The sequence below is a fragment of the Callospermophilus lateralis genome, chromosome 18 (assembly GCF_048772815.1).
Source record: "Callospermophilus lateralis isolate mCalLat2 chromosome 18, mCalLat2.hap1, whole genome shotgun sequence".
NCBI classification, from domain to species: Eukaryota; Metazoa; Chordata; class Mammalia; order Rodentia; family Sciuridae; genus Callospermophilus; species Callospermophilus lateralis.
In genome coordinates this window covers 32,331,797-32,358,032 of record NC_135322.1, presented here as the reverse complement: position 1 = coordinate 32,358,032, position 26,236 = coordinate 32,331,797, and the positions used below count along the sequence as shown (strand labels likewise).

At 35.1% G+C, this 26,236-nt stretch overlaps 1 protein-coding gene across 2 annotated transcripts in view; it reads right to left on the bottom strand.

Annotated features, from left to right (window-relative positions):
- Nucleotides 1–26,236, bottom strand: part of Phkb (phosphorylase kinase regulatory subunit beta) — a 224,084-nt gene that overhangs the window by 67,062 nt on the left and 130,786 nt on the right. For both annotated transcript variants that reach the window (XM_076839471.2, XM_076839472.2), the window contains exons 13-14: nucleotides 24,807–24,965; nucleotides 8,193–8,287 (exon numbers count right to left, since the gene is read on the bottom strand). In XM_076839471.2, coding sequence (XP_076695586.1) covers nucleotides 8,193–8,287; nucleotides 24,807–24,965 — 254 coding nt within the window. The remainder of the gene's footprint in view (nucleotides 1–8,192; nucleotides 8,288–24,806; nucleotides 24,966–26,236) is intronic.

The following is a 26,236-nucleotide window of genomic DNA, read 5'->3' as shown; positions in this document are numbered from 1 at the left end:
ACACCTTCCCCAGATTACATTGAAGATGAACCATGCAGGATCTAAAGACCAGCATCTGGATTTCAGCCAGTGCTTTGCTGCTCCTCCCAGCTAGGTAGTCAGCCATCCTGAACCAGTCTCTAACTTTCATATCTATAACACTGTTTTCATCTTCTTGCTATATTCCTTTGTCCAGCTGTTACAGAACACACTTTACTCCACCGTCAGCACTACCCTGGCAAAGAACTAAGCCTGAAAGCTGGCCTTCCATGAAGTGTCTGCTCTGTGATTTAGCTTTCTCATGAGTTGTGCTCAACAGCAATGTGATCTTGCACATCTTGTTTTCATAACTACTGGTACCTCATTTAAGTACTATGTCTGCATTGGAACTATCAAAATACAAATAATAATAAGTAACATTTATTGATGTTGAAGTATAAGCCAGGAGCTTTTCTAAACTCTTTATTAACTCACTTAATTCTGACAACAATTTTATGAGATACTGAGTTTGAAAAACAGAAAAAAAAAAAATCTCTGTTAAAATATAGAACAAACAACTCATAAACAATTCCTGAGCTGAACACAAAAGAGCCTAAGGGACAGAAAAGAACCAAAAATGTAAGGATGCACTAAACAGCCCATAAATTATTTTATAACTTTCCAGGCTCCTTATACATTTTTTTTTTTAATGCAGTAAAACAGAAAAAAAGGCCTTGGTAGAAAAGAGACCATTAACCTTGTGATCTAGGGGCTAATGTTTGATTGGACCACAAACCTCTAACTACCCAGTGACCACCAGAGATGTTGATATATGCTCAAACACACATACCAGACCAGGTGGCCTAATGAAGGAACACAATCATGCTGAATATTTCCCAGCTGTGAGAGCAGCTCAGTCCCCATGCTTTGGATCATACATATTCCATGTAAGTATGCACCCTAATTAATACTCATGCATTGGCAGCATATCTCACTTTTGAGATTGCCTGTTTGAAAAGTGTGTCTTTGCCTTTTGCTTTTTAATAAAGCTCTTTCTCTGTGTACTAAAAAATGACTCATCCTTAAATTGTTTTCTGCAATGAAGGGAAGGAACTGGAAGGTCCAAGTAGAGGCGTCCTTCAGACCTCAGATACCCTCATGTGACAGTATTATTATAGTTTTACATGTGAGGAAATTAAGGCACACAGAGGCTGATATATTTGTCCAAGCTTGGATTCAAAAGTGTGCAGTGTGCCTCTAGAGACTGAGTTCATAACATTTTGATAGGCAGAATATCCAAAAATATAAAAGTTCTCCTATTGATAGTCTTGAATATTAAAATATCTTTTTTAGAGGGGTATCTGTGACCAAATCCAGGGGTGCTTAACCACCGAGCCACATCCCCAGCCCTTTTAAAAATTTTGTTTATTTTAACAAAGCTAAGTTGTTATGTCACTATGGCTAACCTTGAACTTGCAATCTTCCTGCCTCAGTGGCACTGGGAGTGCCACTGTGCCCAGCAGAACAACATTTTTATATCAGTATTTTTTCTATGACTATTCTTTTGATATTAAAATGTCTTATTCATGTAAAAATTCTATGGAATTTACTACTTATTTTAAGAAACAAATCAATTTTCCCCAAACTTACTTATGAACAGAAAAAAAAATGCTTAGCTGGTTCTTGCCTATTAAAATATTGTAGTCTCAAGTCAGAATTCCACAAATATTTAAAAAGGTTATAGTACGTATTTTTCTTAATAAGGAATATCCTGTATTCTAATGAGGATAATACACACTTCAAAACAAAGATATTTGCTGAATTCCAGAAACCCACCCTCCTGTTACTATAATTGGATGTTCTCTATAGGGTCACCTCATCTCCAGTGGCAATGAAAAAATACAATGAATCAGTGAAATACACATCGTCAGCTGCTTCCAATTTCTGCTGTAATCAGACCTCTTCCAAGAATGAGAGTAGCAAAGGCTAAAAACAATTTTCAAGTGACCATTATCTCATATTAACATGGCAGAGGTGGTGTACTATGAACAATGATTCTCTTTCACAGATAATCAGTGAACACCCAGCATCAGAATTACCTAGGCAACAGAAAGTGATGGGGCCCCTATAAGGAACAAGTTGGGGTGAATGCAGAGGGAGTAAACACTTAAAGAAGCTTCTAGCCTCGTGAAAGGGGCTTCCTTTGATGAAGAAAGAAATCCCTAACAAAATTACTGACTGTTAGATCTGTGTACTTGGCCTCATCCTTGCACACACAGCAGGTAAGAGGGCAGATGGAAATAATTCGACCATTTTAACATGATAAACGTCACATATAATGATCCCAGCATACATTGTGTACTAATGTACAACATCTTGGCATTTAATTTTTCAGATCACTTCTACAGGTTTCTAAGTGTCCTAAGGCACCACAGGTGAAAAGGAAAACTGTTTTCCTCTGATGTGATACTGAGTCAATCTTTTGAGGAAATAAGCTACTTCTTTTGTTAACTCCTTCACACCTTTAAGAAAATCACTGCCTTCAGATGCTTTTGAAGGGGATGACATTCTCTCTTTGCTTTTCCTCTTCAGTGAACAACTTCATATTGGTTCTGCCACCTGATAACGGTGTGATTTTGGAGAAATTACTAAACCTCACTGAGACTCACAGTATCTATAATGGGTACAGAAATATTTAGAAAAAGTGTTTAAATTGGACACAATGCATATAAAATGGCATGCATAATGTCAATAAATAGTAGGAGCACAAAAATTGTATCTCTCACTTCCATTCTCATGTCCTGTCACATACCCTGTCTCATGCTTGTCTCATGCTCTTCACATAAGAGAAGATAATGCTAAGTGAAGCTAGCCAATCCTTAAAAAACAAATGCCAAATGTCTTATTTGATATAAAGAGAGCAACTAAGAACAGAACAGGAAGGATGAGCATGAGGAAAAGACTAACATTAAACAAAGACGAGAGGGGGGAGACAAAGGGAGAGAGAAGGGAAAGCATATGGAGAAAGTAGGAGACCTTCAATGTTACACAATATTATAAGAGGTTGTGAGGGGAAAGGAGGAGGGAAAAAAGGGAGAGAATTAAACAACAGCAGAGGAGGTAGAGAGGGAAGATGGGAGGGGAGGGGAGGGGAGGGGGGATAATAGGGGATAGGAATGGTAGCAGAACACAACAGTCACTAATATGCCATTATGTAAAAATGTGAGTGTGTAACCAATGTGATTCTGCAATTTGTATTTGGGGAAAAAATGGGAATTCATAAATCGAGTCAAATGTATGAAAGATGATATATCATGAGCTCTGTAATGTTTTGAACAATCAATAAAAAAAAAAAAAGAGAAGATAAAGAATAAGACATATTCTGTACTCTGAGGACCTCCATCAGGGAGTCAGGAACACAACCAACTGCAACAGCATGACAGTACTGTAACAATGGTATGCAAAGGGTTTTAAGAAAGCAGGTTTAACAGTACAACTTCCAAACCCAATGACTCGTTTCCAGAGAGTAATTTATAGGATGGAATAATAGGGTTTTTTGTATTTTTCCCAAATCAAAGGTGATATAGGGAAGTAGGGTAAAGGAGCAGACATTGTTATCTTACTTAGAAGATAAAGGACAGACAAATTAAGAGTGTAAATTATTTTCTTTCAAATGTTACTTTACCAGACAACATGAATAACTGGAGTTTACTTACTTACTTGGTTTGCATCCATGCAGGAGTGGGATGGCATCACAACGGTTGAATAATACCAACTCTGCTCAATTAAGTGTTAGGTTTATTTAGGACAGTAGTAGCTCTTTAACTGAATTGATCAATCTGCCTATTAAAATAGCTTCAAAGTTCTACTGTGTCTACCCAAGTTCTGCTTCACAATCAGAGCAGGAAGCCTCAGCAAGCTGTCATGACCCCACAGTCCTCTAAAACTTAGGCACCTGAGGGTAGTGCAATTCACCTGAGTGACTTTGGAACAGTGATAAGTCAAGTCTAGATAACCCTTGTTCCACACTGGAGACACCAGAAAATGGGCAGATTCACCCACATTGCATGAGCCTGGTGTCTCTTGGCCCACTACCCAGTGATATAAAGAGACTTAGGCCAAAGAGAAATGGTGCATCACCTATAGTGGATCACAAAATTGAATTGACAGGGAATTTATTGTCTGAAATTATGAAGACCACAGAAAGTGGCATAATATTTCTTAGTGCTGAAAGCTAACAACTGTCAACCAGAAATCCTATATCTAAAAAAACTACCCTTTAGGAATGAAGACACTCTCAGACAAAGGAAAACTAAGAAGTTTCTTGCTGGCAGACTCACCCATAAATAACATATAAAAGGTCCCCAAATAGAAAATAACAGAAGAAGGCTGGGACATTCAGAAAGCAAAGAATAATGGAATGGTAAAAATTGAGGTAAGCACAATAGACTATCTTTCACCTCAATGAATTTCTTTGATCAAATTTTATGGTTGAATGTACTAATGAAAACCACACAGATTTTTCACTCCTCACCAAAATTTTATGGTTGAAACAAAAATTTTCACATAATTTAACATGCTGCTCAATGAACATAGAGAAAATAGTTAAATGTTCATATACTTCACAGGACATACCTGTCCTTCAGAAGGTAGCTTTCTTGGATATACAATTCCTAGTTGACAGTTGTTTTCTTTCAACACTAAGAAATATTGTGCAACTCACTTCCTATGGCCTCCATAATTTCAGATAAGAAATTCTATCAATACAAACTATAGTACAGCCATATCCTGCTATATGGCTATATTAACTCAGAAATAAAAAGGAATAAACTATTGATACAAACAACAACTTGTATGAATCTTACAGAAATTATATTGAGGAAAAAAACCCAATCCCCCCAAATTAGGTATAGTTCCACTCAGATAAGACTCTTGAAATGACAAAATTATATGTAGTTTTTAGGGGCTAAAAGGACTGAAGTGAAAGGAGGTTATAAAAAGGTAATAGAAAGATGTGGTGTGGTGTGGTGTGGTATGGTGGTAAAAGTGTAAAAGAAGGATGTTTTATGGTAATAGAGTAATAGTACAATTAAGTAACTTGATTGTGGTGTTAGTCACACAAAGCTATATGTGATAAAAGTACATAGCTACATAAATACAAATGTGTGCTGTATAATGAGTAAAACCTAAATAAAATCTGTGGATTATACTAATGTTAATTTTCTTTTTTTTCATATTTTACTATAATTACATAAAATGTTAACACATGGGAGGCTGAGGGAAGGGTTCATAGGCGCTCCCTACACTTTCCTTTGCAATTTCTTGTGGATATGTATTTCTTTCAAAATAAAAAGTTAGAATAATTTTTATTCTACTGACATCTCTAAAGTTTTTTTTTTTTAACTCCTTGCCTTTTAAATTATTATGACAATTAGTATTAAAAAAAATCCCAGGAAACTATGACAAGAAAATCAGAGAATAAAAGTGAAGTAATAGAAATTAAAATATGACAAAAATTCAACAAAGGAGCTGGAACAAAAAGTCAACAGATTCTCTGAATGTTAGTATTTGTAACACTAATGTATATTACAGTAAATGACAATGATTAAAATTATGATTTTAATTTAAATATAATTATAAAAAATATTAAGTAGAAAACATTTGAGAAAATGTAAGAGACTTGCAGGATAAGAGTGTTTTTGCATACTTGAGGCTTTGGGCCACAACACAAGTTTGCCAAGATAGTTTGTGCTAAAAAAAATGTGATTATGTCAAACACTCAGTTTTTCTCTGGAGAGCAGGTGTATAAATAACTGAGGTCACTCATGCAGGTGATGCCCGCCTGCCTGACCCTTAATAAAAACCATGGACAACCAAGCTTGAGCAAGCATCTTGGTTTGACAACCCTTTCCAAGTACTGTCACACATTACTGTTGGGGTAATTAAATACATCTCATCTGTTTCTACTGGAAAGAAAGTCTTCGAAGTTTGTGCCTAGTTTCCACAGGACTTGTTCAATATGCCTTTTCCTTTTGCTGATTTTAATCTGTATCCTTTCACTGGAATAAGCCTTGAGTGTAAGAACATCATCTTCCAAGTTCTGTCGGTCCCCCAGTGAATCCTCAAGGTCAAGGGGCCTTCTGAAATACTTTCCCTTGAAGGCAGGGATTTCTCTCATTTTCAGGAATTGTCTGGATTTTACTACTCTCTACTTACTTTCCCAACGTTTGTCAGAGTTTAAAGCATCAGGACAACTCCATAGATCTGTTAATCCCAAAATCTGACTTGGCCAATCCTGACACAGTGACCACCGAAACAAACATTTCAAGCGGAGAGCTGCACATCTGGGAATATGTGTGGCCCCCTTTTCCATCAGTCTACTTCATCCAGACTCCGCAATGGTCCTGGGTATGCCCAACTTATCTACAGTTTAAAATGGTTGAGAAAGTGGTAAGGGAATCTTATCATTTATATATCACCACAATTAAGCTGCCAACGAAGTAGGGGAACAGTAGCTTGCAACAGTTTTCTATTGCACATCTTTCCATCACCTTCCTTTCAGAAACTCTATACAGTGCTACACAGATATTATCTACCACATGCATGCAGGGGACAAGCCTCAATTCATACCCTTAGAGCACTTCTCTTAGTGAGGATGTGGTTCTACCTGAAAGGCATGCTATAGATAGATATTTTAGTAGCAACATTAGAAATCAGTTTAATATAAAAAATGTAGAATGAATTCTCTATAAAATTCACTTCCACTCGGTTGTACTTGGAGAAGCATTCTTGAGTGGGAAAGAAAAAGATGCCAGTAAACTATATGCTGAAAATTACACGTAACCATCAACCTGCCTTATGTGTGTCAAGCATGAAACAAGTTTAAATTCATGATTTTTGTCAGCCATGTATCCACAAAATGTTTTAATGTCCTCTATTTCCTGCTCCTATATCTCAAATCTATGACCTATTATTTGATTTTCTAAGAAAAGGCTTTGAGATTTCATCACCCTAGAGAAATGGGTCAAGCATGTAAAATGCTACGTAAATAATACATGATAGTCTTAAAATAGCTCAGAGTCACAGCACTGGGTAATACGAAGTTAAATGTATTCCCTGTTTTATCATTTCTTAAAGTAAAACTGAATATCTCAAATTAGTAGAGATTGTACATTTGTACCACATGGTATACTAGCCTAAGAGAAATGCCAAATTCCCATTGTATAGGAGCTAACAGGCAAGTGAAAAATTTGTCACATATCAACAGTCACATATCAACACAGAGATTTTATATTTTGGGGAAAATCTTAATATTTTATTTACAAGTCTCTCAAATAGCTTCGCATCTATAAGTCACTCAAAGTAATCACATGTTTTGTTGAAGACCAGCAAGAGTCAAACACATAGTACAATAGAACCTAATGGAGCTGTTTGCTCTGCCTTTCCCTCATTAAAACAAATATTTATCATGTATGTGTATTTACACATACACACACACACACACACACATATAAATAAAATAAGGGAATATTTCAATTTGTAAGCTTAGTGTCTGTGAGTGCTGATGCCATTCTTATTAAATGCATGTTAACTGCTTAGAATCCCAGGCACACATTCAGGTTCATTTCCTTTCTCCTCAGGCAGTTTCCACAATTCACAACATTTTCATTTTAACAGTCCTCATTACTGGTATCATTTAATACTTGAGGGTTTGTTCAAGTCAACATCAATCTTGCTGATTCTGCAAACACTTATTTTGTTGACACAACATAGTCTAAATCCATAGCTACTAAATGTAAAAATTTAAAAACTATTCCTTCCCCTGACAAGTCACCAAGTGCTAAAAACAACTCTATCAGTCACTCACTCCTATCACAGAGCATAGAAGAGACCTTAAACACAGGGCCTTTTATGGGAACCCACTCTCTTCAATAATATGTCATCTGTCCCAATGCCACCCATATGCACTGCACCTTCTCAAAATACTTCACATCTTAAGTTCAATCATTCTGAAGATGCAAATGTTTCCCTGAAAGATGACTTGCTGGACACATCTGACTCCTACATCTTCATTAACAGCCCTTTACCACTAACAAATCTTAACTAACCAGAACAAAGAGAAGCCGATCCCTCAGAAGAAACAAGAAAAACTCATTCAGAATAAAATTTCCTCTTTAATTAAGCTTTAAATATCTATGCATGTGTCTAAATTAAGAAAAAAATATAATCTTTACCTGATTGGAGTATCTCATGCTCACATTACGTTGATTTTGTTGTGGGATATAACGCTGAATAGGATCAATGTCTTTAGGACTGATTAATTCATCAGCTAAGGAAAAAAAAATAACATAATCAAATAAACATTTACACAACATTATAAACCAACAAAACTTAAGAGAGAGCAATAGACCATTTCGCTCAAGAGCAAAATATCCATTTTTTCAAGGCACATGGAACATCCTTTAGGATATAACATATGGTAGGTCATGAAATAAGCCTCAATAACTATAAAAACTTGAAATAATAAAGAGTATAACCTGTCACTATAATGAAATGATAAATCAATAACAAATTTCTGAAACTCAAAATGTGTGGAGGGCTGGGGATATGGCTCAGTTGGTAGAGTGCTTGCCTAGCATGCACAAGTTTCTGGGTTCAATCCCTAGCACCAAAACAAACAAACAAACAAACAAAAAAATCAGCTTTGGGCTGGGGTTGTGGCTCAGTGGTAGAGTGCTTGCCTAGCAGGTGCGAGGCCCTGGGTTCGATCCTCAGCACTACATAAAAATAAATCAATAAAATAAAAGTATTATGTCCAACTACAACTAAAAAATAAATATTTTTTTAAAAATTGTGAAGTATAATATTCCTAAACAACCAATGAGGCAAATAAGAAATCAAAAAGGAAATCAGAAAATACTTTGGGAGAATAGCTCAGTGGTATAGTACCTACCTTATGATGTGCTCAACCCTGGGTTTCATTCCCAGCATCACAGAAAAAAGGAAAACAAAAAGCAACAACAAAAAGAAATACTTTCTAGTGCAATTTTGATGAGATGAATGAAAATGAACATATAATATATGAAAATGTGGAGCTATAGATAAGCAATGCCCATTAGGGGAATTTATAGCTACAAATTCCCACATTAAATAAAAGAAAAATTTCAAATCAATAATCTATTGTTCTACCTTAAGACCTGAACAACAACAACAACAACAAAAAACATAACTAAATCAAAAACAGAAAGAAAAATAGAGTGAAAATTTATGATTATAGTATACACAAATAATGGAGAATATCAATGAAATAAAAAAATACATTCTTGAAAAGCCCAACAATTGTCAAGACTTTTAGCTAGACTGACCAACACAAACAAGAGGGGAAAAGATGAAAGATGGGGGAGAGAAAAGGAGAGAAAATACTCAAATTATTAAATCAGGAATGAAAGAAGAAAAAAAATCACTGGTGATCACTGGATTATAATAGAATAATATCAAAAAATGCATGCCAACAAATTAGATAACCTAGAAGAAATGGACATATTCCTGAAAAGACCAAACTACCAAAACTGAATCAAAAAAATAAAAAGTTTGAACAGATTTTTAAAAAGCAAAGTAACTGAAACTCTTACACAGATAATACATGCATGCACACATACAAACCCCAACCTCAGTGATCACTGAGCTATACCCCAGACCTGCTAATGAATACAGACACAAAAATTCTCAACATATCAGTAAACTAAATCTGGTAACATATAAAAAGCTCTAGGATCTCTTTAATAGACACAGAAAAAGATTTAATTAAAAATGAACATTTTTTTCATGATACAAAGCAAATAAACTAGGAATATGATATAGTTTGGATATGAGGTATTACTCAAATATTAGATAATGCAATAATGTCCAGGGGTGCAATGATCAGATTATAGGAGCTTAACCTTATCAGGGGATTCCATTTGATGCACCAATTTGAATGAAGTATAAGTACTGGGTAGTAACTATAGGCAGGTAGGGTGTGGCTAGAAAGTAGGTCACTGTGGGTGTGTCCTTGGGGATTATATATCTTGTGAATTATATTTTGTCCTTGACTCCTCCAATCAGTCTCTCTCTGCTTCCTAGGTGCCATGAGCTGATCAGCTTTCCCCTGCCCTTCCACCATGATGCCTCGGGCCAAGAGCAAGAAAGTTGGCAAATAGTGGACTAAAACCTCTGAAACTGTGAGCCCCAAATAAACTTCTCCTCCTCTAAGTTTTTCTTGTCAGGCATTTTGGTCACAATGACAAAAGGCTGATTAAGACAAGATAGAAGGGAACTTCCTCAACCTGATATAAAGCATATCTATGAAAAATCTATAGCTAACATCATGTTCAGTGGTGAAAGAATGACTACTGTTCCCCAGAAATCATAAACAGAAAAGAATGTTCACTTCTGGTCTCCATTGAAGAAAGGGTTCTAGTTGGGAAAGAAAAAGTAACAAATGCACTCAGACTGGAAAGTAATTAAAACAACATGGTACTGGAATAAGAATAGACATATAGATCAATGAAACAGAACTGTGAGTCCAAAAATAAACTATTACATTTATGGTTAACTGGTTTTTATAGGAGGCCAAAATAATTCAGTAAATAGAAGAATATACTCTTTTTTTTTTTTTTCTCAACAAATAGTGCCAGGATGACTAAATATCTAAAAGAAAATAATGAAAGTGGACTTCTTTCTACATTTGGAGACTAAAAATAATAATAATAATAAAAACAGATAAAAGCAAGTGTTAGCAAGAATGTAGAGAATCTGGAACCCTCATATATGTTGTTGGTGGGAAAGCAAAATGATGCAGCTGCTTTGAAAAACTGCTTGGAAATTGTTTAAAATGTTAAACCTAAGAGTTAGCATATGATGTAGCAAATCCTTAACAGACATTTACCCAAGAAAAATAAAAAAATGTCAAATAATAATTTATACATGAAAGCTCACAGAAACATTCTTCTGAAGAGTCAAAAAACAGCAACAACCCTAGGCGGGTGCAGCACATGCCTGTAATCCCAGCAGCTTGGGAAGGCTGAGATAGGAGGATTGTGAGTTCAAAGTCAGCCTCAGCAACGGTGAGGCGCTAAGCAACTCAGTGAGACCCTGTCTCTAAATACAATACAAAATAAGGCTGGGGATGTGGCTCAGTGGTTGAGTGCCCCCAGGTCAATCTCCTATACCACCCCCCCACCCCCCCACCGCAAAAGGCAACAACCCAAATGTCCATTCAGATGAATGGATTAAAAAAATCAGGTATATGCATACAATGTAATGCTATCATGTATAAAAAAAAAGAAGGGCTAATACAGGCTATAACATATAAAGAAAATATGAAGCCAAGTGAAAGAAGCTAAGATACAAAATGTCACACATTATATGATTTAGGGTAACAGAAAGTAGAAAGTAGATTAGTGATTGCCTAGTGTTGATGGGCACTATGGAAGTGACTAGAAGAAAATGAGAAATGACTGCTAAAGGGTAGGAAGTTCTTTTGAAGTATGATAAAAACCTTGTGAAATTGTGGTCATGGTTGCACAACTCAGCAAATAAATTAGAAAGAATTAAATTGTAAACTTTACTGGGTTATACCTCAATAAAGCTGCTTTTAAAATATTACACTTGTATTGTCAAAGAAGGAAACTAGTTTGTTAGGACAGACATGGTTCTTGATAATAAATCATAAAAGAGATTTCTGAGATGGAGAATTTCCTAGGGTAATGTACTCAATGGGTGTCATACTGTAAACAAGGAAGGTCTTTTCATCTGGTAGTTCCCTACAGCAATTTTGGATAAAAAAAATTCAAAGATATAACAAAGACGGCAATTTAGACTGGGAAGGAAGGAGGTAGATGAAGGCCCTTTTATCTTTAATGTCTTCTCTCACACACGCAAGTGATGCCCATCATCCATACATGAGGCTCCCTGTAGCTGAGTTCCTGCACGGACCTTGAAGGGAATACATGAGGGAAGAGATGGTTGTAGAAAAGGCCCCTAAAATGTAATTCTGCATAAACTCCTTTGAGTCCAAGTTGGCAGTGTCTATGCAAATATATAGTGAGAATACTCTTTAAACCAGTAATTCCACATCTATAAAATTATCTTAATTATGCTCACACATGTGCAAATTAATACAATAATAACAAAAAATGAATCCAATTTCTACTAAAATAAGATGGCTCCCTTTTATATTTTTACTACACCTAAGTTATAAAAATATAATAATTTCATTCTTGATTTTCAGTTCTAAACTGTTCATATGAACACCACACCATCTCAGTTCTTCATAAATGTATGTGTGTATAATCTTTATTTAAAAAATTACAATTCATTTTCTATAGATTTTTAAGTACTGCTTTTAAGCAGTTAACTCCAAAAAATAGACCAGGGAGTCAATGATTGAAAATTTCTTTCCAGCTTTGGGAACATTTCTACATTATATTTCTATTCTGGGGTACCTCCCAGGCACATCTGTAATGTTATTCAACAAACAAAATCACCAAAGCGTGCTTTAGTAATTCTTGGAGGATCTCCTCAATAATAATAAAAATAAACTAAAAGTAAAATAACAAGAAAAAGGAAGAGGAAGGGCAGCAGGCATCACAGCATTTGGATTTTGCTTACCAAGCTCCTGGCATTGTTTAAGAAATTCATGTACATTAATCCTCACAACTTGATCATTTTATAGAAAACAGCAAAGAGGAATATTGTATTTAAACAACTTGCAATGGCTAGTGAAGCCAGATTTAAAGATACGTAGTTAGTGTAGTGAAAAACCAGTCTCTACCTCAGAGCAAAGCCTGTCCAAGGAAGGGACGTGACCTTTGTCCTTGGAAAAACCCACAGAGCACCCCTAGGCACATTCCCACCCTGCTAAGTTGTTTATCTACAGGAGAGATCTGCTGCATCAGGTGTCCCTGACTCAGTCAGGCTAGGTGGGGACCCATAGCAATACCCTAGCAGCCACCAATCAGCATGAGACAGGGAAATACCTGGGATGCCAGATGACCCTCCCAGTAGTTTATGGTGTTGGGAAACCTTGTAGTTCAGCATGTACACCCCTCTTGACTTAAACCAATCAGTTCAAATGAATACCCCTTTTGTACTGACCAATTAGCCCTACCCAACTTGTTCCCGCCAGTGAATGTGCTAATGTTTTAGAGTTGTTATTTTGTGTGATGATTTGCTATGATGTATGTGAAGTCCCTGCCCTCTCCAAAGAATGTATAAAAATGCTGCAAACCCTGGGTTTGGGGCCTCTCAGTGTCACCAGTTGCTGTGTGTGCATGCGGAGGACCGAGCTACCTCGCAATAAATACCTCTTTGCTGCTTACATCGATCTTGGGTCTCTGGTAGTTTTGGGGGGTCCCGAATTCGAGCATAACAGTAGTTAGGAAAATCTGATCTAATATTGAGTAAAATCGAAAATGAAGGCCATGTCGAGAATGGAGCCCAGGAAAGCAGAGCAGCTCTTGGGAAACTGAAATGTTAATGTTCCAAGGCCCAGAGCCCATCCCAAGGGAATGTTAATGAAGCAGCTCCCAGCAAACAGGGAGATGCTAATCCAAAAGTCCTTCCAGCCCAGATTACTCCTTTGGCCCACCTGTACCCCACCCTTTGGGCCTTCCCACCTACATTCTATCACTAAAAGATAACAGAACTAAGGACAGGAATTCTACAGGAATGAGGGAAAGTTGAAAGAAGACCTTAGCTATAAAAAGGGGAAGACATCCACCCTTCCACGGATTCCACCTCTTGGGTCCCCTTCTTCCTCGGAGAAGTCTTTTTTGCTGTCCTTTAATAAAGCTTCTACTTTCCACTCTAAACTTGCCTTGGCGTGTGCTTCTCTGGTGTTATACTTCAGCATTGGGGAAGCAAGGACTGGTTACCAGTAAACAACGGTAACACTAGTATGAGACAATTTTTTTTTTCTGTGAGGGGAAAAAAAACCACTTTTGCCAAATTTAAACCAAATCAATATAGGTTCAATTGTAGTAGATATTGATATGTAACTTTGATTTATTAATTTAGGTTTAGCTCATGATGCAAGTTTGATTAGTACTCTGATATTCTAAATAAGCAGCAAATTATTTCCCTAGCTCATTTGTATGATCACTGAGGTATGAAAAATTTCCACAACCAACAAGCATGTTACAAAATTAATATTTCACTATTATTCTATAGAAGTAAAATTCTTTTTATCTTGTTATTTATAACTGATGACACACAAATTAAGAAATTTTATATCCTTAGAAAGCAAAACGCTAATCTATTAAAACTGATAAGAATCAAATGGCTAGCCAAGTGCTTTGAAAGCTTGCTTTTTTTGCATTTCCTTCCCATTTCTCCTAGTACCACACTTCCACATCTAGCATGATTTTTCAGGTTACACCACATACTCATCAATAACCCTGTAGGCTGTATGCTTCTTATTCATGGCTGTGCCTAGCATGGCAACTGACAGAGTGGAATCTTAATAGACTGACTTCATAAATACAACAAAAATTGGTGGCTTAACAAAATATAGAAAAACTAATTGCCATAATCATTAATTTCCATACTGATTAAAAAAAAGTAAAAAAGGTCAAATTAATAGATATGTTTTTCCTTATAGCACTAATTTTTATCATTCAGGAGGCAAAAAAAGAGGTCCTCATTGAGCCAATGCAATGACATTAATTTTCTGATGAAGGGTGACAGGCCTGAAAGAACTTATACCTGACCACTTATAGAATATTTAAAACAAAAATAAAAAAACAAGAATAAAAGAGCAATGGCTTTTTATCCCCCCCAAATATGTACAATTTTATATGTCAAATTAAAAATAAAAAAATTAAAAAGGGAAATATTCGGAAGCATTTGTTTCTTCCATGAAACAAGTTAAAGGATATTTAACAAAACAAGTAATTTTTTTCATCATGATATTAAAATCACAAAATCCAAATGAACACACTAAAATAGGCTAAGCAGATAATTTACAGGGTAAAATTATGTATTTCAAAGCAGAATATGTACTTCAAAGCTGTGGTGACACATATTAGTAACACATTTTACTGAGATAGGAATAAGAAAAAGACACACTGGTTCTCCAAAGAGAAAGTCCATTAAGTCCATGGAATGCAGAAAACACCCATGAGCCTTTGAAATGCAAAACAAGCAACTGAGAGCAACCCTGCCCAAGTTCTTAGCCCAAGAACTTGGCCCATGTCCTGGTCTGCAAAAATTAACAACGTGCAGATAATACCTAAGTACAGAGAAAAACTGATGCAAAACTTCACCCTGACTCCACCTCTTGTCCAGCCCCCAGCAACTGTCTCCCTAAAAATAGTGTTATGCTCGAATTCTTGATCCCCCAAAGACCACCAGAGACCAAGATAGATGTAAGCAGCAAAGAGGTGTTTATTGTGAGCTAGTTCAGTCCTCCGCGCGCGCACACACAACAACTGGTGACGCTGAGAAGGGTTTGCAGCAGTTTTATACTTTCTTTGGAGAAGGCAGGGACCCCACATACATCATAGCATCTCTCAGCAAATCATCACACACCACGGGAAAATCAAACAACAACACTAAAACATGATTAGCATATCAAATGGCAGGAAAGAATCTGGAAAGGATTATTGGTTAGTTCAAGGGGTTGACACACTTAAAATTGATTGGTTTAAACTGTGAGGATGTCACAAGGGGGGGTACATGCCAAGCTGCAGGGCTTCTAGTTTAGATATTGGTCACCACACCTAGTGGGGGCTGTTGGTAAAGATGGCGCCCGGAGTGCTTCTCTTCCGGGAGCTGAGGTCCATGATGCACTGAATGGCGTGCAAACCATCACCTCCAATCCCTGTGAATGGTGCAAACTTTGAATGGCGCACCTCCAATCCCTGAAGTGGTGAGAACTCTCAGCCAATGAAGAAGTAACAGCCCACTTGCCTTGCTCCTCCTCATCCTGCATTAAGCCCATAAATATCAATACCCTGTTCGTGTTCGCTCTCTTACTCTCTTGCTCTCCCTCTCTCTCTTACTCTACCCTTCTTACTCTCTCCCCCTCTCCCCACCTCTCGACCCCCTTCTCTTCTGTGACTGGCCACTATGGTCCTGCTAATAAAATCTCGGACAGGTAAATGGTTGTTTTGGCTTGTTGAGTTTACAAAGCTTTTCCACCATTCTTTACAGGGGCCATCTGGAATTTCAGATATTTCGATATCTTGGCCTATCTTAGGTGATCAACATCTGCGGAGTTTTTCTGTGGTATTTTCCTGACTTTAGGACTGCAATAGGTCAGAGGTTAAGTTTCAGAGCAAAATGAGGTCCCAAATAGAATGAGGTTGCTTAGGTCTTTCAATAGCTCACACAAGTTGTTGCTCTCACCCTTTGGAGATGGTCCACATCTACTGTTGAGATATTTCTAATTCTCAAGATGGTCTGCATTCTCCTTTGAATGTTTATTCCTTGCTTTACTAAATAGATCTCTATGCCTCTACTGAGTGTGCTTAAGTTATTTCCACTTAGCTTCCCACTTGTCCTGAGTCAAGTTCCTCCCTTCTTTGATAATTCCTTGGGACCCTATAGCAGAAATATTTCTTCTCTGGTTGTTGCCTCCGTGTCCCTGATGCCAATCCAATAACAAGGTCACAGTTTGGAGAAAAAGGAAAAAGAAGGTCTATTGCTTTGCTAGCAAAGGAGAAATACAGAGACTACTTTCCCAGAGGCTGGGATTCTGTCCATCAGTAGGAACAGGAGTCTAATAGAGGTGATTCAAAGGATACATTCCACAAATTAAGAGTTGTAATTCACTTGTTAATTTGGTAGATGGTCATTTCTGAGATCTTCTGGTACAATCTCCAAAGTCTGGATTACTTCATTCCTACAGTGGGTGTGCACTCAAGGACAGAAAAATCTGTCTAGGAAGTGAAAGAAAGGTAATCCTGTTTCCCCTGAATTAGGAAGGGGAAAGATTATCCAGGAGCAGGGAGAGAGGAAGAGAAAGAAACCTGTCTATTTAAAAAATAAGTTTCAGTGGCAGAGCAGCAAGAGCTATATTCAGAACACTGTTACATGGTGACATTATGAAATGAGCCATTTTGAAAACAATAAACGTAGATCTTCAACACCATATATTATACCAAAAGATTCCTCTGTCACAGAGAGATAGTGTGTGGTGTGTGTACAAACTCAATTGATTAACAGGTGTACTTTCTAGGATTAAATGTTGAATCTTATTGTAGCAGTGGTCTACTTTATGCTTGATGCTCTGCCACTGCAACTGATTTTTAGAATGGACATGCTTCTCTCTCTCTCTCTCTCTCTAAACCCTTACCCTCCCTAATCTCAGGGGAAACAGGATTACCTTTCTTCCCCATCCTGGGCAGATTTATCTGTCCATAGGAACATAGTAATCTAGATTTTTGGGATGGTACCAGAAGATCTCAGAAATTACCATCTCCCAAATTAACAAGTGAATTATAACTCCAACAGAAAACACATGAAATGCAGCCTTTGAATCACCTCTATAAAAGTCCCCTTTCCTGCTGATGAGCGGAATCACAGACTCTGGGACAGGGGTCTCCTGTGTTTCTCCTTTGCTAACAAAGCAATAAATCTTTTTCCCTTTTCTCAAAACCATGTCCTCGCTATTGGACTGGCACTGGGGACAAGGATCGAGCTTTCGGTATCATGATGGCAAAAAACTAAATAAGGAAACAATGATAGCTCTAGGTATATAAAGATTTTTAATTTTGCTCATCAAAAGAAAACTAGCATACACAAATTTCTGAAGCAAACAAACCAGAAAAAATTGGAAAGGTTTAATATACTTAATATATAAAATATTCATGTAGACTGATAAGAAAAACAACAAAACCAAGGTTAAATGGGCAAAGCAAACGACTAGACAATTTACAGAAGAACTAAGAAATGTATTTTATGAGCATGTAAATGAAAACAAGATACAATTTAATATCTTACTACGTTAGTAAAGTTTTTGTTCCTAATAATAATATTTACTGCTATGGAGGTTATAGGTGATACAAGCACCTTGCAGACTACTGAATAAATCAATAAACTCTATCAGTCAGGAACTGTGTGATCTTAGTGAGCTGCTAAAGTCTTCTGGGTCTCAGTTTCCTCGTCTATACCACATAGTACTCATAATACTCTTATAGAGAAATTAGGAGGATCACTTAGGATAATATTTGTAAAAGGCAGAACATAGAATCTGATAAATTTTAAGGTAGGTATTATTAGTATTTCTGATAAACAGTGTGACAGTATATTTGAAGTACCTACTCAGACTCTAGGCATCACTGTTTTCATATTCAACTTTACTAATATTTGTGAGAGTAGGACTGTAATTTTATTTTTCTAACCCTAGAAGCCAGTCAACTAAAATATTTTAAGAAAGTCAGATATACTGGACACAGTGACACATGCCTGTAATTCCAACTACTTGGAAGGCTGAGATATAAGGATTGGAAGTTCCTGGCCAAAATAGAATAAAAAATGCTGAGATATAGCTAAGGGGTAGAGTGCATATACAGCATGTATGAAACCCTGGGTTTGATTTCCTGGTACCATTTAAAAAAAAAAAAAAGAAAGAAAAAGGAGTTATTTATATAATAATTTACAGAAAGAAGATCTTCCTAGACTAACAATTTAAAGTAATACTACATGGGCTCTCAAAATGTTATATGTTCCACACAAATCCCACTTTAGGTCACTAGTAATCACGTGGATATCATGAAAAAGATAATGAAAGTGCTCAGTAATCGATGTCTTTCTGCTTGAAGTTTCCTGAAGTATAATAGCTGGGAAATTCTCTTAGCAACCAATATAGAAAAATATCTATATACTCTTATCAACTCATTTTATCTTTGATCAGTAAAAAAACTGTGCTATAAGGAGTTTAACGTCAACTGTGTTTGAAACCAACAGAACAATAAAAATCAGGACCTCAGTTTCATAATGTCCTCTACACACTAAGGCATCTGATGAACGATTTTGACATTCAAAAGCATTTCTAGGCTTAATCAGGAGTTTTTATATTTGGGGTCAATTTGGCAAGAAAAAATGAATGAAAACAAATGCAAATAGACTTATCTTAGCTATTAATACTAGAATTAGAAGTACTATATCACAATAATTAGGCTGTTCTCAGAGAGAAAGAGATATATGTCCTATTGTTCCTGCTATATAGCTTATACATAGCACAGTGATTATCAAAGGGGCCTCTACAAATAGAAGTAGAATCAGCAAATAGAAGAATGTTTAAGTAGCAACTGGAGAAGCACTTTCTTCTTGTGATGAATTTTGAGGTTATGGGGGTATCTGAAAGGAGGGCTCATAAGCATCCTGAGTTGACTGCCTGAAAAAACCTCTTCAAATATATTAACTCCTAAATTGTAACTGGGAAAGGGAAGGAGGGGGAGATGAAAGGACAGGAAATAGAAGAACAATTCAAAGATGTATTTGCCCTACTGTAAATTTCTTATGATTCCTTATGATAGTTCCTCATTAGTTAATCCTTAGCACATTAAAATATGGAAACTGATCATCATAAGTTAAAGATATTCTTCAAGTCCCAGAGGTAGTAAGTGATAGAACTTGTATTTGAACTTGGAACTGATTCCTAAATTCATGATCCCCAAACCACTGACCTTTCTATTAGAGTACAAGAAAATCATGTAGAAGAAAAGAAAAAAAGGAAGAGAAATAAGGGAAGATGTAAAGGAAAAACATGATGATGTCAGAGAACTAACTTGTATCAATCAATTAGGAGTTCACTAGATATTAACAATCATTTTAAATGCCTACAGGAAAACAAATTGGGTTCCAAACAGTGACTTATCCAAGAATTTAAGAAGCCAATACATTAAAATGTGAACTTTATATGTATAATACTTTAGAAATTTAAAGGTACTTCTAAATTTATTCTGTCACTTTTTAAAAGGAGAGTTATTGGATATTGAAACCAGGGGTGGTTTACTACTGAGGTATGTCTCCAACCTATTTTATATCTTATTTTGACTCAAAATGGTCTAAGTTGTGGAAGTTGGCCTAGAACTTGCGATGCTCCTACTTGAGTAGCTGGGATTATAGGTGTGTGCCAACACACTGGGCTTCTGCTATCACTTTAAAACTCTCTTATTAAATACTAGAGGAGAACAGGGCACATACTTCAAGATGATGGTGCAGGCAATGATTTCCTAAATAGGATTCCAATAGTTTGGGAAATAAAAGCAAGAATGGACAAACAGGATTACATCAAATTAAACATCTTCTGCACAACAAAGAAAACAGTCAACAGAATAAAGAGACAATCTACCTAATGGGAGAAACTCTTTGTCAGCTATTCATCTGACAAAAGATTAACATCTAGAATATATAAAGAATTAAAAAAAACTTAAAAAAACAAGCAATTCAATTAAAACATGGGCACATAATCTGACTAGAACTTCTCAAAAGAAGAAATAAATGGCCCACAAGAAATGCTTAAATATCTTTAGCCATCAATGCACATGAAAATGACATTAACATTCTATCTCAACCCAGTCAGAATGGCTAATAAAACCAATAAAAAACCAAATGATGGTGAGGATGTGGAGAAAAAGGAATCCTTAGACACTGTTGGTAGGAATGGAAATTAGTAAACTTAATATGAAAAACAATATGCAGGTTCCTCAAAAGACTAAAAATAGAATTACCATAGGATCCAGTTATCTCTTTCCTAGTTATAGATCCAAAGGGAATGAAGTCAGCATACAAAACAGATACCCTTGTTTATTGTGGCTGTACTCACAATAACCAAGATATGAAATCAGCCTAGAAGCCCTCAAACAGATGGATAAAGAAAATATGGTACACACACACACAAAATAGAGTACTATTCAGTCATAAAGAAGAATGAAATTTTTTCATTTGCAGGAAAACTCAATAGAACCAGAGGTAATCATATGAGTTAAGTGAAATTAGCCAGAGAAAAATAAGTATAACATGTTTTGTTTCATATGTTGAAACTTAAAACAAAAACAAAACAATGACCTAAAAAAGAGAAGATAGAGTATTACTGTATTAGGGAAGGGGAAAGGGAACAGGAGGAGTGGAGTGAGAGGAGAGAACAAGAAAGGGTGAATACAATCATCAAAGCACAATATATGCACGTATGGAATGACATAGTAAAACCTATTAATTTATACCATTAATATGATTGAATAATAATAATAATAAAGAACTCATAGTAGGAACAGAAAGATGTAGCACATGAACTTAATTGTGTATGTGGAACCTAAATAAGTTGAAGTAGGGAATAGAATCACGTTTATTAGTGGTTTGCAGGGGGCTGATAATGTGAAGTTGTTGGTCAAAAGATAAAAAGTTTCAGTAGACAGGAGCAATAAGTTTTTGAGATCTAAAGGATGACAAGGTGAGAATAGATATTGTACTAAATTTCCAACAATGTTCTTACCACAAAAAAGTTACATACATGAAGTGATGGATATGTTAATTAGCTTGAATTAACCATTTCAGAGAGAGAGAGAGAGTGTGTGTGTGTGTGTGTGTGTATGTAGAAACATCACACCTGGATCTCATAACTATGTACAATTATTATTTGCTAATTAAAATATTTTTAAAAGAAAAAAAAGTCTCCTATTAGTGCTCAAAGGAATTTTAAAAATACTCATCTCCAAAAGACAATGATCACTCACAAAATTCCAAGAAAATTTTCATTTACCTGAATATTTTGGGAGTTTATATGTACTATAGAAAAACCTGTAGGTAGTTAACATTGCAAATAATTCAAGCCTAACCAAAAAACATGTCTTGTTTTCACCCTTGATATTTATTAATGTTTTCAAAATATCCATCCTAAAAAAAAATTCCTCTATTCACTTCCTTAAGTTATATAATATGTAAAGTTCTACTCTTTAATGATTGAGGATCTTCTAATAGTACTTGAATGAAGGTAAGTATGTGACATTCAGGGTAAGAAAATTTAGCTGCCTCAGGGAAGTTTTAAAGTAGATTAACTTTGTTATATTTCTTTAGTTTTCTAAACTTTAAAAAGTATTTCAGACAAAGATCATGATTTTCAAGTGACTTTTTACATTGATAAATACTTTTGGAGTTTTACACAGAGGTCAAAAAGATACTCTGCTTTCTCTGGACTGATTTTACATGAACAATGTCTGAACTATCAAATTTAAACAATAGTTGAAGGTACAACAAATGATCATTTTATTTTAAGGCAAATTAAATATTACATCATAAAATATGTCATGTGGTTTAAAATAAATATTTATAATTTAATTTACCTATTATATAATAATCATTGATTTCCTAAAAGCAAATTTCCTAAGAAAAAAGGAAAGACTATAAAAAAAACCATTTTATAAAAACACAATGGGAGTTCAAGCTTTGTTTAGAAAATAGCATACTATAACTTCTTTCTCTATCAATGCCATAGAAGCCACACAGTTTTGTTGTAAAATTATTCACTTACACATAGATAAAGTATTCTTATTAGATTTCAGCAGGATACAAAACTGGCCTGAATTAGTTAGTGAGAGTTATATATACAGAATGCTTTTAAAGATTCACTATTCTATTATTTTTATGCAAAAAGAGTAACTCCAAATTAACTGAGTACAAAAGGTTGCCAAGCAGATATTCAACTGAGGTTCCTTTATTGAATAAGTAATACTTGTTAGTAAATGTGGTATCTGGAATCTTAATGAAAATCCATAGAACTCTGATGGCTCTTAACAATAGTTAACAGTAACTAAATGATTTAGTCTTCTGAAATCTTAATCATCTTACTAGTGATCTGTTAACAGATGACACATGGCTAGGCCAGAGTGCTAATGGATATGCAGAATATATATATATATATATACACACACACACACATACACACATATGTGTATATATATATATATATATATATATATTTTTTTTTTTTTTTGCATCAGGAAATCAGGATACAGTTTCATATTACACAACATACCTTTTACATATTCTTTACTGTTTTTTTTGGAAGCCCAACAGGGAAAAGAGAAATTGACTCTGTCTTTTAAGGCAGCCCTGTAGTAGTTTTTCTTCATTTTGGTCATGAAACAGAAATAGAGGCATGACCTATACTCTTCACATTCACTCTGGTCTTATCATGAGAAAATACTGCCTACATTCAAGATGTGTCTACATTTGTCACATTTATTTTGGAATAAGGATGATCCAATACTTTTCTATTGATTGATACTATTCTCAGACTTTTTATTTTTTAAAGCTCAATTTGCTTAAGAAGGGTGTGGTCAATTCTGCATTCCCATCTCATCAGCTTTGTCAATTTTATACTTTGCCCCCAAAATAATTTTTCTCATTGTAACAACCCCGGGCTGGAGATTTACCAAGAGAAAGAAAGAAAAAGGTTCAGATTTTAAATTTTCTGTCACAGGGTTCAGTTTTCAGTCTCAGAATTATAGAACAGTTTCATCATGTGCATTTATAATTTCTAAGTATATAGAAAATTGTGATTCTAGTTAAAATTACTGTCTTTACCCAGGTTAACTACTATTCTACTAAAATGTTTTATTTAACCCTATCAAAAAGCTTTTTTTGTATTTATGCTAATGAGATGGAAATAACATTCTAACCAGAGATAACCTTTCTGACTTGGCTTGATTCTACAAAAATTACTTCATGTGTATTCCATTCCTCCTTTGGAAAATCAAAAAAGCAAAACCTTTATAAATAATATTAAATCCTTGTCAAAAAGCTGTCCCTTTAAAGAAAGAAAAATTTTCTACATGTTCTTAAATTAGCATTCAGTATATAAAGAGACACAGAAAATAGAGTTAGGAAAGGAGCAAATTGAAAACAGCATTAACTTAATTTTCTCCTCTTTGGTTAGTTTCTGTCTGCTCTTACACATCATTTGAGTAAGGCTAAAATTGGAAATCTGACTTTTGAAATATTCTTCCCTAATGGACTGTAAAAAAAAAAAAAGGAACCAAAGATGATTTAGCATTTATACAGAAATGCCAGAAAAAACAAAGACAATAAGAGTATTTCATGTAGTAAGCAGGCTTTTTAAAGTATAAGCACAGATTTTATAATTAGCTTATTTAATAATTCATCATAAAGAAATTCTGACATTGAAATGACAGCCCTTTGGTGGACATGCTGGCAATATTTGAAATTTTAGCAAGGAGTGGTGCAAGAAGATGCATAATAGTTTTTTTTTTTTTGTGTGTGTGTGTGTGTGTGTGTGTATGTGCTTATCAAATTTGTCTTTGTTTCAGTGTGCCCAAAGACTACTCTGATTCAGCTTTTTTGCAGGAGAAGCCAAAAAGTAATTAAGAATTATGAATAAATAGTCCCAGTAAGCCTATAACTAGCCCTGAAAATTACCAACATGTATTTATTGGTAAAGAGAGAATTTTCAAAGATGACCAATTCCTTGTGGCATATATTTTACTAAAGCTCTGTTCAAACACGACTGCTACATTTAATCGTGAACTTTATTATATCACATAAAAGTAACACAAAGTTCTCAAAGCATTCTGCTAGAAACCTATTTACTAAGCTGAATTCAGCCCCCTAAATGATCATAATGGTACCCATAACTATTTGACTTTCTTCCTGAAAATTGTCCCTCACCATTCAGTAAAGTAAATACATTAATACTCCTTTACACACTAAGAAACTCCCCAAAGACCTCTAAAAAGTATGAAATATCACCCAAATCCAAGAAAAACATCACCAAATACATACTTATTTCTTACAATTTGATAACAAGTAAAGAAAAAATGTTGACCATCTTTTCCTATACTTACCCAGCAGTTTTGCGATGATATATAGGGCTTGTCCCCAAAGAAACAGTTTTCCATCACGGCCACAGTTGCTAGGAAATCGCTTTTGACTACCAGGATTTCTTTTTTCACATTCTACAAAGTCAGCTGGCACATAATAGTACTTTGGAACTACAGGACATCCTACAGTTTAAAAATAAGGGTATTAAAATGTAACAAAGTAATGCCCTTCCCCAAATGTCCTTTAAGAATCTGTAATGACTAGAAAGCAAGGAAAGAGAAAGACTGTCCAGGAAATAGTTGTGATAAGCTACAGAAATGGGATATCCTTTCAGATTTTACCAGTTAAAAACACGCAAAAAAAGCTTGTTGACTCTAAGTCAACAGCATACTATTATGCTTTAGCCAAAGTTGTGTACACAACTCCTTTAACAACATTTAATTTTAACACCTTTAAATGAATCAAATAAACAGTATGCAAATGTTTAGAGCCATAGAGGAAACTATTTTTAATAGGATTAGTCTGTGGAAGCTTCACAAATGAGATACTGTGTAATCTTAAATGAAGAATTATAACCCTGAGCCACTGCTTAGAGCAAAGAAATCCCTATTTAAATATTAAGCCCATTATCTACCATTCAGTATCACCGAAGAGGAAAAAAAATCCATCTTTTCCTGTGACCAACCCATTTAAAAACATTTCTTGCAGAAATTAAAATTATTATTTAAAGAGTAGAGTCTTTGTAGAGTGCTACAGAAAACTTTTTGCAACATGAACCTGCAGTAAGTTTTTCTAAGAAAATTACACATATTTCCCTAAAATTGTGTTTCCTTCTTCAATCACTATTGATCAATCAGTATTGATATATGTGTCTAAAACCAGGGAAAAAAATTCTATGATATATAGAGAATAAACATCACCCTGGGCATAATGAAGCCTAAAGTGGAGTATATTCAACTATCACCTCAATGCATTAATGATCTGATACTGAAGATCTGATTCAATAGATTTCAAATATTACATTCATTACATCATTCCTCATGTTCATCCAATAATCCTCACAAAGTGATTACTCAGAGCATAAAGACAAAAATAACTTTTTTGTAAAAATTAGTATTTATCATTCTACGTTTAGCAATAAACCTTCTATAATTTTTAAAATCACAAGCATTTTAAAGGGTGTGGATAGAAAATGAAGCATTTATTCTGAGATATTTGAGGAAAAACTTCAAAGAGTAATCATAGACACTTTGTGGGATAGGAATGAGGACTAGTACTATAAATGACATTTTATTCATCTTTATGAATAACCTAAATTAATCTCTATCAGGTCCATAAGACCACATACTTTTTTTTTTTACCAGTACACCATAATTTTTAACTTATGTATAAATATGTTTTCAAAACTGTTCTCAGATGAGAATATATTCTTATTCTATTTATACTTCCCAAT